Here is a 15,654-nt window from a genome sequence, read left to right on the forward strand (position 1 = left end):
CAGAAGGCAACTAGAGGGAGTAATACTCTTGATCTGATTATCAGTAGTGGTTCTTCATGCATTAAGAATCTGCAGATAAAGGAACCACTAGGTGGCAGTGATCACAGTGTGCTCAAGTGGGATTTACTCAAAGAGGTAACTACCATCAGGGGTAAAGGGAAGGGTTTTTGCTTTCGTAAAGGCGACTACGGTGGTCTGAGACAGTATTTAAATTCTATACGGTGGGACAAACTGAAGATGTTACCCACAGTAAATTCAACATGGGAAGCATTCAAAGAATTTATATTCGAAGCTACTAGGCTTTACATACCAACTAAGAAATATTGTTCAAGATTTAGGCCTAAATGGATGTCAGATGAACTAATGAGACATATGGCAGAGAAGAAAAATGCATGGGATACATATAAATTAATGGGTGACATGGAAGCCTAGGATAGATATAAGTTGGTCTGTAACCAAGTCACAAAGGAGATTAGGCAACCAAAGACAGATGAGAAGTCTTTGGCAAAGGATGCAAAGAAAACCAGCAAAGAATTCTTTACCTAAATAAACTCTAGAAGGAAAGAAAGGGATGAATCATATTGATCCACTGAATATTGATGGTTCAACTATTGATGATCCTGCTCAGGTGGCTAACAAACTAAATGAGTATTTTGCATCTACATTCACACATGAAGAGTTATTCAGGGAGGGGAATGCCAGAGATGCATTACACTCTGGCAGTGAGCTAGATGATTTTGTAATAACTGAGAGAAAAGTGGAGGACAAATTGTTGAAGATAAAGATAAAAAAAGGGCACCCGGGGTGGATGGGATCTATCCAGTTATATTAAAGGAGGCAGCAAAGTAAGTAAGCAAATGCTTAGCCATAATTATGAGAGCTTCTTTGGACTCAGGGGAGGTACTCAACGACTGGAGATGTGCAAATGTGACCCCAATTAACAAAGGAGAATCAAAGGGCAACACAAGTAATTATAGACCTGTTAGTTTAACTTCTGTTACAGGAAAATTAATGGAGGCACTGGTTAAAGAAGCACTGCAAGATCGTCTAGACAAGACTTCAATTATAGCTTGGACACAGGATGTTTTTGAAAGGGAAAGTCTTGCCTGACCAATTTGATTGGATACTATGATGGTCACAAAGGAACTGGATGCAGGGAATAACTTTGATATCATATATTTGGATCTTAGAAAGGCTTTTGATACTGTTGCACATGGAAGACTGCTGAACAAATTGGAGCGGTGTGGCATTGGAGGCAAATTGCTGCTATGGATAAAGAGATGGTTGAGTGGGAGAAGACAGAGAATGGTAATCAATGGACACTCGTCATCGTGGACTAATGTTATTAGTGGAGTCCCTCAGGGTTCAGTGTTGGGTCCACTGTTGTTTTCTGTATTTATAAATGATATTGATGATGGTATATCAAGCTTAGTGTTCAAGTTTGCAGACGATACAAAGGTTGGCAGGGTTATTAAGGACACTAATGACAGTATGCTGCTCCAATAGGATCTATAAAAGTTGAGCAGATGGGCTGAGAAGTGGCAAATGAAGTTAAACATTGACAAATGTAAACTACTACATATGGGAAGCAGTAACCCCAGAGTAACGTATCAACTCTGTGGTACTACACTGACAGTAGTAGAGAACGAAAAGGACCTGGGCGTAATTGTGCAGGCAGATATGAATTTTTCTGAGCAGTGCAGACAGTCTGCAAGAGTAGCTCATGGTGTCTTGTCAGTGATATACATGAATTTTTATAGCAGGAATAAGGAGGTGATTATCCCCTTGTATAAGTCAATGGGCAGGCCACACCTTGAGTACTGTATACGGGTCTGAAGGCATCATTTTAAGGATGTAGAACTGTTGGAATGAGTAGAAAGGCTTAAATTTTGCAAATTACAGTGTCTGGAGTCTAGGCACCTGCGAGGTGATCTGATTGAGGTGTATAAAGCCTTGAATGGTTTGAGCATGCTCAATGCTGATGGGATTCTTAATCTTGCTCAGAATAATCACCTGAGAGGGCATAAATTCAGATTGAGGAAAGACAGATGTAGGATAGATGTGGGAAGTTTGCCTTTAGTCAGCGGGTAGTTGGTTGGTGGAACAGACTTCCATCTCTTGTTGTGGAAGTTGATAGGCTAAATAAATTTAAGGCTGAGCTGGACAGGTATTTGTGTCTGATGCAGCATAAGCTTGCTTTCTTGCATCACATGGCTCTACTAATGCTAATGCTAAAAGCAAAGTAAAAATTCATCAGAATTTCCATCAAGTCCATTACACACAAAACACATTTACACTTTTTCTTCTAGCATGCTAGAAGTAAGCCATTAGCCAATCACATTCCAAACTAAATCCAAGTTCTATCTTGTAAGTCTCTCACATTAATAATTGACCAATATAAAAAAAACTAACTAAATTGCAGTCCGACGTCAAACCACAAATATAATTGCGATCCAAGTTCTAAAACTAACTGTCTGCCACACTAGAACCAGGACCACAGTGAGAAACAAATCCAATCCATTGATCTTATGATCAACCTTACCCTTATTCAAGAACAAACACACGAACAAATCAACACCCATTATATACAATATACACTATGGCATATATCAAAATATCAAATATCAAGTTATCTACATTGTATACAAAGTGGGATAATAACATGACTGTTATTATGAACAGTCACATTATCATCCTCATACTTAATTGGTAATTTACCAGACAAAACCTGAATTGCCGAAGTGGATATTGTCTGGTAAGATCTAGACGTAACATAGCTATAAGAAAGAACCTTTGTGCCTGTGTTTAGTACCTATTTACCAAAGTTCTACTTATGCTGAGACCCCATGCAACCACAGCATAATATACTATAGGAATAAAAATACTCTTATAATATTGTTTAAGCATGTTTAAGTGTGGTAATATTACAGATCAACTTGTAACTATTCTAAGCTTCAGTATTTTTCATCGTCCTGTAAGTGTCCCATCCTATCTTTTTCTGTTGCTATTTGGCCAGCCAGCTCCACAGTCATTCATTTCTGCCTCCTCCTGCAATATTTTCTTAAAGGTATGGAATATGGCATCTCTCATTTTTGCCTTAAAAGTATGCCATAATTCAAATGTATTCACACCCTTCAGCAATCTGCCCAATTCACAAATGCCATACGGTGCCATAAACTGTCAGTCCCCTCTTCTGAAGTTAAAACCCGTGTGGTTACCTTTAACTACTGCAACATCTTTTTTCATCTTACAACTGACAATTGCATGATCACTCCTGACAATAGTTCCTGTACTTTAAGCACTGTGATGTCATCTGATTTGCCTGGTAATGATGAGGTCAAGAATATTCATACCCATAGCACCTTCTCTAACACGCTGGTACAAATAATAATCATCTAGTTTATTTAAAAGTTTTTCCCCATGGTGAGCTTCCCTCCCACTTATTCCAATCAATCCGGGGCAGATTAAAGTCACCCATCATAAGACATTTACTCTTGCTTACCCATTCCACCTGGATGTAAAGCCCTTGTGGGTCTTTACATCACAATCTTGTGGTTTGTAGATTACTCCCACTCTCACTGTTACTTTGCTACCAACTAATTCACACGCACTGATTCAATGCTGGCAAACGTAACTTCCGACTCAGCAAGAACTCTTTTCACACTCAGGCTGCTTTTGATAAGAAGCATAATCCCTCCATCACTTCTATCTTTCCTAAAAACATTATGAATGAAGTAGTGAAACTAATCATCACCAATTCCTAAGTAGCACCATTTTTCTGGTAGGCCTATTATACACAATTGGTTGTCCTCAGCAGGAGTTCAAATTCAGCCATTTTATTGACAACTCTCCTAACATTACTGTAGACACAGTTGAGACTAAGTAATCTATCACCCCTTGAAGTTATTTAGGTTTGTATCCCATGATTTATCTTCCTCCTCATATGAAACATTGCTACCCTCAGAACATCTTATCAACGTATAAAGAATTTGCAGATAAAGGAACCACTAGGTGGCAATGATCAGTCTACTGATGCAGGATTTAACTTAAAGATGTAAAGGGAAAGGTTTTTGCTTTTGTAAAGGTGACTACAGTGATCTCAGAGATTTTTTAAGTTCTATACAATGGGACCAACTGATGATGTTACCAATGGCAAATTCTAAATGGGAATCATTCAAAGAAGTAGTGTGACCAACTGATGATAGTACCAACAGCAAATTCTAAGTGGGAAGAATTCAAGGAAGTAATCTTGGAAGCTAATAGGCTTTTTGTGCCAACTAAGAAATACTGTTCTAGGTTTAGGACCAAATGGATATCAGATGAACTAATGAGACTCGTGGCAGAGAAGAAAAATGCATAGGATGCATATAAAAAATCAGATGACACAGAAGCCTATGGCAGATATAATCTAGGCTGTAATCAAGTGACAAAGGAGGTTAGGCAAGAGAAAGCAGATTGCAAGAAATCTTTGGCAAAGGACGCTAAGAAAAATAGCAAGGACTTCTTTACTTGTATAAACTCTAGAAGAAAGGGGATTAATCAGATTGGTCCACTTGATATCGATGGTTCGACTGTTGATGATCCTGCTCAGATAGCTGATATCTTGCATTTACATTCACACATGAGGAGTTATTAAGAGAGGAAAATGCCAGATGTTTATCAAACTGTAACAGGGTGTTTAATGATTTTGTAATAAATGAGAGCAAAGTGGAGCAGAAATTGTTGAAGTTAAACATAAGAAAGGCACATGGGGTGGATGGGATCTATCCAGTTATATTAAAAGAGGCGGCAGAGGAAGTAAGCAAATGCTTAGCCATAATTATGAGAGCATCCTTGGACTCAGTGGAAGTCCCCACGGACTGGAGATGTGCAAATGTATCTCCAATTCACAAAGGTGGATCTAAGGGTGACACGAGTAATTACAGACCACTTAGTTTAACTTCTGTTCTGGGGAGAATAATGAAATCACTAGTTAAAGATGAATTGAAGGATCATCTAGACAAGACTGCAGCAATAATTCAGACACAGCATGGGTTTGTTAATAGAAAAGTCTTGTCTGACAAATTTGATTGGATACAATGCTGTGGTTACAAAAGAACTGGATGCAAAAAATAATTTTGATATCATATACTTGGATTTCAGGAATGCTTTCGACATTTGTGTGGAAGACTACTGTACAAATTGGAGCAGTATGGTATTAAGGGTATGTTAACTACAATGGATAAAAGCGTGGTTGAGTGGGAGAAGACAGAGTGGTAATCAATAGATGCTGCTCTTCGTGGACTAATGTTATTAGTGGATTCCCCCAGGGTTCAGTGTTGGACCCACTGTTGTTTTGTATATTTATCAACGATATTGATGAAGGTATATCTGGCTTAATGTCGATGTTTGCAGATGGTACAAAGATTGACAGGGTTGTTAATGACAGTAATGGCAGCGTGCTACTGCAGGAGGCTCTAGAAATTTTGGATAGATGGGCTGAGAAGTGGCAACTGAAGTTTAACATTGACAAATGCAAAGTACTGCATATATGGGTAAAAGTAATCCCTAGAGAAACATACCATCTGTGTGGTGTGGTACTACAATTAGTAAATGGTGGTAGAAAATGAAAAAGATCTGGGAGAAATCATGCAGTACTTTGAGGCTGCCAGAGCATGATTCATTTTAGGAAGGATATGGAGTTGCTTGAACGTGTATAGAGAACGGCAACAAGATTGGCGAGGAAAAAATGAAGGGGTCTGCTGACCAAACAAAGGCTTAAGTTCTGCAAATTGCAGCAGCTGGAGACTAGGCACCTGTGAGGTGATCTGACTGAGGCATATAAGGCCTTGAATGGGTTGAGCATGCTGAATTCTGATGGGATTCTTCCACTTGCTCAGATTGGGCATAAATTCAAATTGAGGAAAGACAGTTGTAGAATAGACATGCAGAAATTTGCATTTAGCAGCAGGTGGTTAATTGTTGGAACAAATTTCCATCTCTCATCGTGGAAGTTGATAGCTTAACACCTTCATGGATTATCCCGAGATATCTCGTTTAAGCTTTAAAAGTTATTTGGAACTACACAAAATATCTCGGGATACCATAATACATCCCAATTTACGATTCAAACGTATTTTCTCGGACAATTATCTGGCTAATTTTGCATTAGCCAGATAAATCCCGAGATTTCTCAGAATTTTTTTACGGCTGGCAGCAGATGACTGGCTTTCATTTTACTTATTATACAGCAATGTCAGAACAGTAGTGCACGTTCCTATGTGCCACCAGTAAGCAAAATAAAATTTGCCATCCTAAATGCTGAATACTGAAAGCGTTAACCAATTAGAAAACAATATCGAAAAATATTTCGGCAACCTCTTGAACTGCACCTGTCATGTGTCAGAATGTAGTTAGTTCACAATTATTGCTTATGGGGGGGAGAATACTGCTTGTGAATTCCACTTGATTTTTTAAATTTATTTATATAATGAGTAGTGAAGAGTGTTTTTCTGTTCCTTTCTTTTAGCTCAAACGGAAATTTATTAAAAAAAAAAAAATCTGTATAATTTGGCATACACAAGATAACTCGGAATAGCCCAAATGGGTTAATTACTCCCACGTATTTTCTACTAAAAAATTTATAAAAAACTATGCAATGAGTATTTGCATGATGCATACTTTTAATCTGTAAAACAAAAAAATCGATCTGTTACGGCACATTTTCAGGAAAAAAATGTTCCGGGAAGGGGTTAAATAAATTCAAGGAGGAACTGGACAAACATGATGTGTGAAATTGTTTTTTTTTTTGACTAATGCTACATAAGCTCATGCACTTGCTTTCTTGCATCACATGCCTCCATTACTACTACGCCGGATGTTCTGACAACAAACAGGAATTCATGAGGTAAGTGCAAGCATTACTTTGACCCTTATTATTAGATAAACGAGGATCTAAATTATTCTTCTCGCCAATAATTAGAAGTTTCAGTGAAGCCTTAGGGTATCCTCAATGATACTAGCAAAAATAGCTGCACCACCTTTGTTCAAAAGAACCATCTCGATAAAAGAGATTCCTTCTACCTACAAATGCAGCAGTGCTGATAACAATTTCCTCCCTAGAGCCTGGTAGATTCCCTTGAGTCTTTAGTTAATTCAGAAAGTTTTCAGCATATAATCCCTCCCATCATTCCTGGCCAGAATTGCAGGCACATACACTTTCTGACCTAACTCATGGTATTTTTTCAGCATAACACTATATTTATAAAAGAGATGGTCAGGTCGTGTACATTTAACATTGTTAGTCCCCATGTGCATAACAATTTTCTCCTTAGCTCCCTTAAAATCTGTCAATATGTTGGTAACATTATCAAATTATTGTTGCTAGTGGCAAACACATTGGTTCTGGACCACCTATCTTTATTACAAAAAATGTTACCCGTTTTGCTGACAACAGAGTTTCCCAATAAAACAAGATCACCTTTGACCATGGCAGTCTGCATCACTTGGGAGGTCAGGAGATACTTGAATCCATAATGAGCTCCCAGTTACATTTGTTTCTCAAGAAAAAAGTTTATGCTCTTCGTGGACTAACGTTACTAGTGGAGTCACTCAGGGTTCAGTGTTGGGTCCATTGTTGTTTTCTGTATTTATAAATGATATTAATGATGGTATATCAGGTTTGTTATTTGGTAGGAGCATTAGCAACTAAGGCCATATTGCTCCGGGATATGCGGTGGTCATTCCCTGACCTTTCCGCATCCTCCGTATTTGGTGGTGACGGGCTCGAAACCTGGTCTAATCAAGAAGCATGTGCTACGCGCTGTTGCTCCTTCCCACCTGGCTACAGAGGCACTGATGGTATATCAGGCTTAATGTCCAAGTTTGCAGATGATACGAAGGTTTGCAGGGTTGTTAACACTAATGACAGTACACTGCTGCAACAGGATCTAGAAAAGTTGAGCAGATGGGCTCAGAGGTGGCAAATGAAGTTTAACATTGACAAATATAAAGTACTACATATGGGAAGCAGTAATCCCAGAGTAGTGTATCAACTCTGTGGTACCACACTGACAGTGGTAGAGACAGAAAAGGATCTGGGGTAATTGTGCAGCAGATATGAAGTTTTCTGAGTAGTGCAGACGGTCTGCAAGAGTAGCTCATGGTGTCTTGTCAATGATATACAGGAATTTTTCTAGCAGGGATAAGGAGGTGATTATTCCCTTGTATAAGGCAACGGTCAGACCACAACTGAGTACTGTATACAGGTCTGGAGGCCTCATTTTAAAAAGCATGTAGAGCTGTTGGAATGAGTACAGAGAAGGGCAGCAAGATTAGTGAATGGAACAATGGGTTGCTCTTACGAAGAAAGGCTTAAGTTTTGCAAATTACAGTGTCTGGAGACTAGGCAACTGTGAGGTGATCTGATTGAGGTGTATAAAGCCTTGAATGGTTTGAGCATGCTCAATGTGCGGCAGTTTGACTTTAGCCAGCAGGTGGTTGATTGCTGGAACAAACTTCCATCTGTTGTTGTAGAAGTTGATAGCTTAAATAGATTCAAGGCAGAACTTGACAAACATTTGGAGCCAGTGGATGGGTGAAATAAGGGTGTTTTTTTGGCTGATGCTATATAAGCTGGCGTTCTTGCATCATGTGCCTTTGCTAATGCCAAAAACACTCGTTTCCTCGGTGACTTAAATTCTTATAAAGTACCAAGTTGCAATTTGAGATCAGTACACTCCTTACATCAGTTGAAAAGAAAAGAATCGACAGATGAGCTAAGTTTGTTTACTAGACCAGCCTTAGAATACACATCACAGGCTATACAAATGTTGAAGTTGTGACTCACACCGAAAATGCCTGCAGGCATTTCTGTTTGAGTCCCAATGTCCTTGGACTTTGTATTGTAAGTGGATCTTGTAGTAACCATAATTTAAATAAAATTTTAACTTTACAAAGATTATGAAATTAAATTTACAATATATTACAGGATTTATGTTAACAGAGTATCACAGAAATTATACTGCTGACTAATCTTTTAAACCACTAGTGAAATTAAATTTAAGCTATCCAACAAAAGTTATAAAGTACAGCCAAAATGTCGACAGCAAAGGCTATCTGAATACTAGGACAAGCTAGGTAACTGTCCTTACATTCATTCTTTAATAAATACAAGATATATCCCCCCCCCACACATCTCCAATGATTGAAAAATTGGTCATCAAAAATGAATAAAATTGCCGATGTCTGTTTTATTTCAATAAATTTTTATTTTTATTTAATAACCTTGGAGTTTTAGTATTTACCAACCATAGCTTAATATGTACCATACCGATAAAAAGTAAATCTGAAAATAGATTAGGTAATGAATGACATTTTATAGCTTTTAAGGAACCTATCCCTAACTGTTGGCGCCTCAGTAGCCAGGTGAGAAGGAGCAGCAGTGCGCAACATACGCTTCTTGATTAGACCGGGGTTCGAGCCCGTCACCACCAAATACGGATGTGGAAAGGTCAAGGAATGACCACCGCATATCCCGGAGCAATATGGCCTTAGTTGCTAATGCTCCTAAAAAAAAAAAAAAAACCAACCAACCCTAACTGTTACACGGATATAGGTATGCTGCAGAAAACATTTCTGCTAAGTGTAATTTTTTTTTTTTGGAATGAATCTTGCAGACTATTGTTGTATTTTAATTTTTTCCCCTTCTTGTTTTTAAATCTGTGACTATGATATGAACAGTGGAACGGAAAATCCAAGATCCAGCAAGAATCAGGTCTCATGGCTACTGGATTTGGGAGGTACAACTATACTACAAAATGCAAAAACAGATAAATGAGATAACAGAAAAATGATCTTTCCACTTGTAGCACACATTCTAATGAGACCAGACCAGATGTGCAAAGCATATTATACACATGATTATAAAAAGAAAATTTTTGTGAAAGTACTTACTGTAACTGTAAAGGGATATTTAAACTATGAAGAAAATTTCCTCCAAACACCAGGGAATCTACAGAAGTTAACACGGCATGAATCCATCCTGTAGGGATAAACAAAGTCTGACCTTCTGTAAGTACTAATTTATAGCATGTATCAACTTGATCTCCAAAAAAGGTTTCACTCTGGTTTGATGAAGCCATCCAGTGTTCATAAAGGGAAAGGTTAGCAGCCGTTGGGCGGATAAGGTAAAATACTTTTTCTCCCTTAAAAGTTAAAGAAAATATTACAAGAAGTATTTTAAAAAAGTAAATAAATATGTAAAAAAATGCTGTACTCATTAAAGTTTTTTTTGACAAAAAATAAAATCTGAAATCAGTGTGATTCAAAAGTAAGTACTGAGCAATCATGGTAATTTGAACCATATTCTGATTTGAATAATTTTTTCCTATAATTAAAAAAAAAAAAGAAAAAAAAAAAAAAGACATTGACACCATTTTTTTTTTTTTTTTTTTTTGAAATTTGGGCTGTGTTAGACTACTAAAACACAAAGCATAGATTTAATTAAGCAATCATACAGGCAGAACTTTAATATGCCAATTACAATATGTATAGAAAGGAGAAACATGGTGGGGGTTGCTTTTTGGTTAAGGAGAACACAGATTCTAAAACAGTACAACCAACAGATATGGAGTGCCAGGATAATACTGTCGGTGTGGTGTGGTGTGCTGTGCCGTGACATAAACACTGGAAAAACAAAAATTACAGAAGGCATGTGTCAGAGGTCAAATTATTGTGATGGATATGATGAATAATGAACCAGCAAATCAATGTTTTGTCATAAAGGTCTTTAACTTGTCAGATATTGAATGGAACTGGAGGGTTGGCAGCCCACTTAATATCAAAACATATCTGGATTTGTTAGGTGACTGCTTTTTATTCTGTGTTCCAGTGGCTACAAGAAAAAGTAATAACAGCAATGACTTTCATAACATATTAAGAATCTGCCAATAAAGGTACAGTGGGATATTAAAAAAAAAAAAATTCCTGCATGTGCCAAGCATGCAAGGCAGATGGTTTTATATGAAACATCCTTTGCGTTTCTTTTGGGTATTTTGATTTGTATATATTGATTACAAAATAAAAGAGCTTCTGTATTGTAAATATTTTATTGATCATTCACAAATTTCCATAATTTCAGCTGGAAGACAAGATACAATGGATTTATGATAACTAAAGTAAGAGATGTATACGTATCTAAATGTCTCTGGAAAACAGCATCGATTGAGGTACTATCCGATCTTGTAGTTGAAATTGAGGAATTAGTGTTTAGAGTTAGCTCGATCGTTTCTTGCATGAAAGTAATTAACAGCTTAGTTTCTTCCAATCCGAAGTTAATTATGAAATTGCCACTCATGATCATGGGTGTAAATGACCATGTATTTTATGTAAATCTTTCTTTAACAGCGCTGCACCTTGAATTGAGTAGGGCAGCAAAACGAAACAAATGAAGTCAATTAAATCCTGCAGGTCCCTGTATGTTTAGGAGAAATACAGACAGTTGTTGTATCACTTGTCCATTGGGTAAGAACTCTGCTATACACATATCACCAATGTGCCGAACTCTGACTGTCGAACCAGTCGTTTGTCGATAGATGACATCTAAGTATGGCATAACAATGTGTACCTCGTCCATCTTGTGATATACTGAGACTCCAGCTGTCTGCTTGGTTTCACGCTTGAATTCAACCCCACAATCAGAGTTCAAGATGCTGACAGTCTCGCAATTGTCTAACCAAGTCTCAGATAGTAGCAAGATTTGGCACTGCTGTGTAATGGTGTCAGTGAGGTCAGTGTGGTGTGACCATAGTCTTTGGCAATTGAGTTAGAGAACTGAAGTTCCTTCCTATTTTGGAGGAATTTGGGCAAACTGTCCTGTCTTGTTTGTAGCCAATTAGTTGTGAGCCTAGCATACTCATTTTGTATATTGATAATGGATGTAGTGTTTCTCATCCCAGGTAGAATCTCTTGATGTCAGTTATGTGTAACAGAGTGACATAAACCAGCTGCTGTTCGTGTCCCTTTTCGTACTCAAACCAATGTATGGAACTTGCCACTTTGCAACTGGTGTATCGTCACTGCACAAGCCAATATCAAAGGAAAGTGATTTCTTTTGGCACAGATTGTATGGTTGTTGTTCACTGATATATTCACAGTTCATCTTGCAAGCGGCATGGCTGCAAGGTTGATGTTGTTTGCTTCCACATATCTCGCCACCTTCCTGTGAGCTAACTTTTCAATCTTAGGCAAGGTGGCAAATTCGTGCCACAATCGTATCTGTTGCTCTTCATTGTATTTGATCTTGGATAATTTACCCACAGCACCATTAGTGAGCCTATCGGTAATGTCCATGTTGGTAGTGACGATATACAAATTTCAGATGACCAGTGGGAGCTCGTAGGGTAATCTGCCAGTACCAATAACTGACATTTTATAGTTTCTGGCGAATGTGTGCTTCTTGCTCTGCATTCGTGCAACCCACAAAGGTGCCTTGTGCAATCGATTCCACTTTTTCCTCTCCTCTGCGGCACTGAGAATCACATGGTTGCACTCGTTGATGGAATTACTTCGCAAGTACCATTTGGGCAGAGGCGATCAGCTTCCACCTAAGGAAAGAAACACAACTCGATAAGTTCTTGCTCATTTTGATCTAATTTAGCGATTTTGGTTAACACAGACAAGAATGCGATGTTCGATTGGCACATAACTTGATCAAGCTCGTAGTATTTGAGGAGGCGCCAGAGAGTGGCCTGGCAATACACTGCTTTATGTGTTTATAGACCGGGGTCACATGAACTCGAGGCAGCTGATATAAGTACCTAATTAGGAACATGTCTTGTCCACCAAAGCTCGTTTCGACATTTCCCATTTTCTGTTTTAGCCATGGGTCGATTTGCAATAACAGCTCGGTACCGATCATACTGATTTAGTCGATTATTAGTGCTCTGCAGGAGGAATTAAACAGTGATATGTAATGTTGTGCGACTTCCACCGACAGAGGCAAATTTCTCGAAATGGATATCTTGAAGGCAGCGTGCACAGTGGTTCTGTCTATTGCAACAGCAACTTACCAGTTGAGGTGCACGTAATATAGCATTACAATACCTGTCTATATTGCTGAAGCAGTGGTATATTTCCATCAAGAGGCAAATCACAAATGTTTGCTATTAACAGCTGGGCCAGTCAAGAATATCTCAATCAGTTTGCGATTGGGAGATAAGACTCCAAATTACACGTCTGAGTAGAATTCTTTTGCTTGTCGTTGGCCATTCTCATTAAGTTACAAGAGCCCTTGTTGGTGATTAAGTGTTCGTGTTTTTTTGCAACTGCGTCAAGTCAGTTGAGCACGGCAAGCTTTAGATCCTCATTCATCTCACTGTCTGGCTGATTGCAAAAGTCTTGATAGGGATCTTATTGCAGTTGTGTAACAAGGCTATGCAAGTTATTACTGCATGCTTTATCATTGTCTTGACACATCACCATACAAATATCCATCGCTTTGCAAATGTCCACATCCGATTCATACAATTTAAGCTGTTCTAGTATGAGCTCTTCATTGTCATCGTACATCTTGACATATGCAATCTCTGACAGTATCTGTTGTATTTGTGTGCAGCATTACCATCTCATGCTTGTACTCATTGACACCTTGAGCCATGTCATAGTTTTGACAGCATTATATGAATAGATACTATCATTTCTTGCAGATCCCATTAGTGCTGCATGTCATGTGTAATTTGTGACAAAGCATGACAGGGTAACATGATTCAAATGGCATGGTCTCTTCTCGTATTTGTCAAACCAATTCCATTTCCATAGGTCACAAGAATCCTCCGCAAGGGTCTCCTTGTTCATCTCTTTATTGGACTTCCTCACTCTGTTGCTCGATCAGCCAAACAGTGGAAATGTAAACTACCACACTGTGGAGCTCTCCGACATGGGCTGACATTGCAAGTACCAGGTGGCTTCTTAACTAGTGATCTCGATGCTGTTCAGCATGTCGATGGATAGTTTTCTCATGATTTTGACAATGTCGAACTCTGGGTGCTCATTCATGATCATAATGATCTGTCACTGTAAATTTCTGATCCCTCGGTTCATTTTGTTCATATACTCAAAGACATACACAGCGCAACAATATTCTGTCTGTGATAAATTGGATGTTAGTGTTTGATTTCAAAATGTTACAGACAAACAGGTTGAATGGATTGTGCCACTTCTTACTAAGGGTATTTCTCAATTTCAGAAATACCTTGGGCCGATTTATGCTAGCTCTGAGCATTCAAGTAATAGTCATAGGAGTTTACATCGTTCGACCTGAAAAAGGCATCAATGTCAGCATAATCGTTATCCTCTAGATTTTACCACATTGTACTGAGCAGTGTATTATTTTAGTTTGCCTTCATCTGTCTTAGGCATGGGCATTAATATAGTGGTTGAGCAACAAGGCATGAATGGTGCTTCAAATTGAAACGTCCGTCGTTTATCCAGCATTATTGTCTTGTAACACATGAAATGTATGTTTGTAAGTTTGAAGCTTGATGCTCCCCAAAGCCTCGCTAGCAGAGACAGACACTAACATGTTGATCATTGCAATGGAGCCTTCTTTGTTCTTATCCAAAGAGTCTTTGGGAATTATTTAGCCACAGCAAAATGTGCACATGTGGACTACCACAATGTCAAAATTTTATGAGCTTGAAAAAATTTACCACAGGCTATAAGGTTTCAACTGCAATATGTTCATAATTACATCCACAATCTTCTTGAAGTATATCGCACAAGTTAGTTTCTTCGTTCACTAGCATCGTCTTCTGCATGAAATCCATGTCACCACACTGTCCTAATATCGTACCAGTTATTCTGTAACTTGTACAATAGCTGAAGCGCGACCAACTGATTTCATTAGGATTACCAAGCTGTCTAATCATAGCAAATAGATGCCGCTTACATTGAACCCAATAGTAGATCGAGTTTGTAATTGTCCTTAGGAAGGCAAAATTGTTTTCGATGCAGCTGTTAACGTATTCTTTGGATTTAACTTGCTCGCAGGTCAGTTTGGTATCTTTACCTATGTATTTGAAAGGCACATCAAAGAGTCTCTCATTCTCAATCTCATTATCTTCATTGCTATGTAAAGGAGATGATATGGAGTAAAACCGTATCTGTCAGATTGTTTGAGTTACTCGTTGCCATCAGGAACAGAGTCATATGTAAATTCTCTCTGAGTGTTCTGAAGTGTCCAAGATAAATGCTGGGAAAGGACAGTTCCTCTGTGTGCTCATCAAACAGTACGCTCTACGGTACATTTTTCTCTCCCAGGGCAATTCTAAGATATTTCTCGTCACAACAACAATGTCCTAACAGCAAACACAACAATGTTTGCTGTTAGGGGCGAGACTTTCCCTGAGAACTGCTTCACTTGTGTCGGGCTTTAGCCAAATTAATTTCCACTTGACTGTCATCAAAGAATGACTGATTTATCATTTGACACAATCAATAGAGAGACGTGTTGGCCAAATACTGAAGCCACGCTTTAACCACTCACTTTCTTACTCACCTGATTAAATAGCTGGAATTGTGTATTTTACTGCATTTTAAATGCACATTTATACAGCGATCGTCATTATTCTCCCTTGGCAAGATGGACCATTCTGTTGACTGAATCAGGCATTTTGA

At 38.3% G+C, this 15,654-nt stretch overlaps 1 protein-coding gene across 1 annotated transcript in view; it reads right to left on the reverse strand.

The window, feature by feature from the left end:
* The window catches only part of LOC150086849 (histone lysine demethylase PHF8-like), a 445,826-nt gene that overhangs the window by 320,647 nt on the left and 109,525 nt on the right, over window positions 1–15,654 (reverse strand). Inside the window, exon 8 of the mRNA XM_090371623.1 lies at window positions 9,934–10,184. Coding sequence (XP_090227749.1) covers window positions 9,934–10,184 — 251 coding nt within the window. The remainder of the gene's footprint in view (window positions 1–9,933; window positions 10,185–15,654) is intronic.

This window comes from Mastigoproctus giganteus, chromosome 4, assembly GCF_048544385.1.
Source record: "Mastigoproctus giganteus isolate SK-2022 chromosome 4, ASM4854438v1, whole genome shotgun sequence".
Lineage (NCBI taxonomy): Eukaryota > Metazoa > Arthropoda > Arachnida > Uropygi > Thelyphonidae > Mastigoproctus > Mastigoproctus giganteus.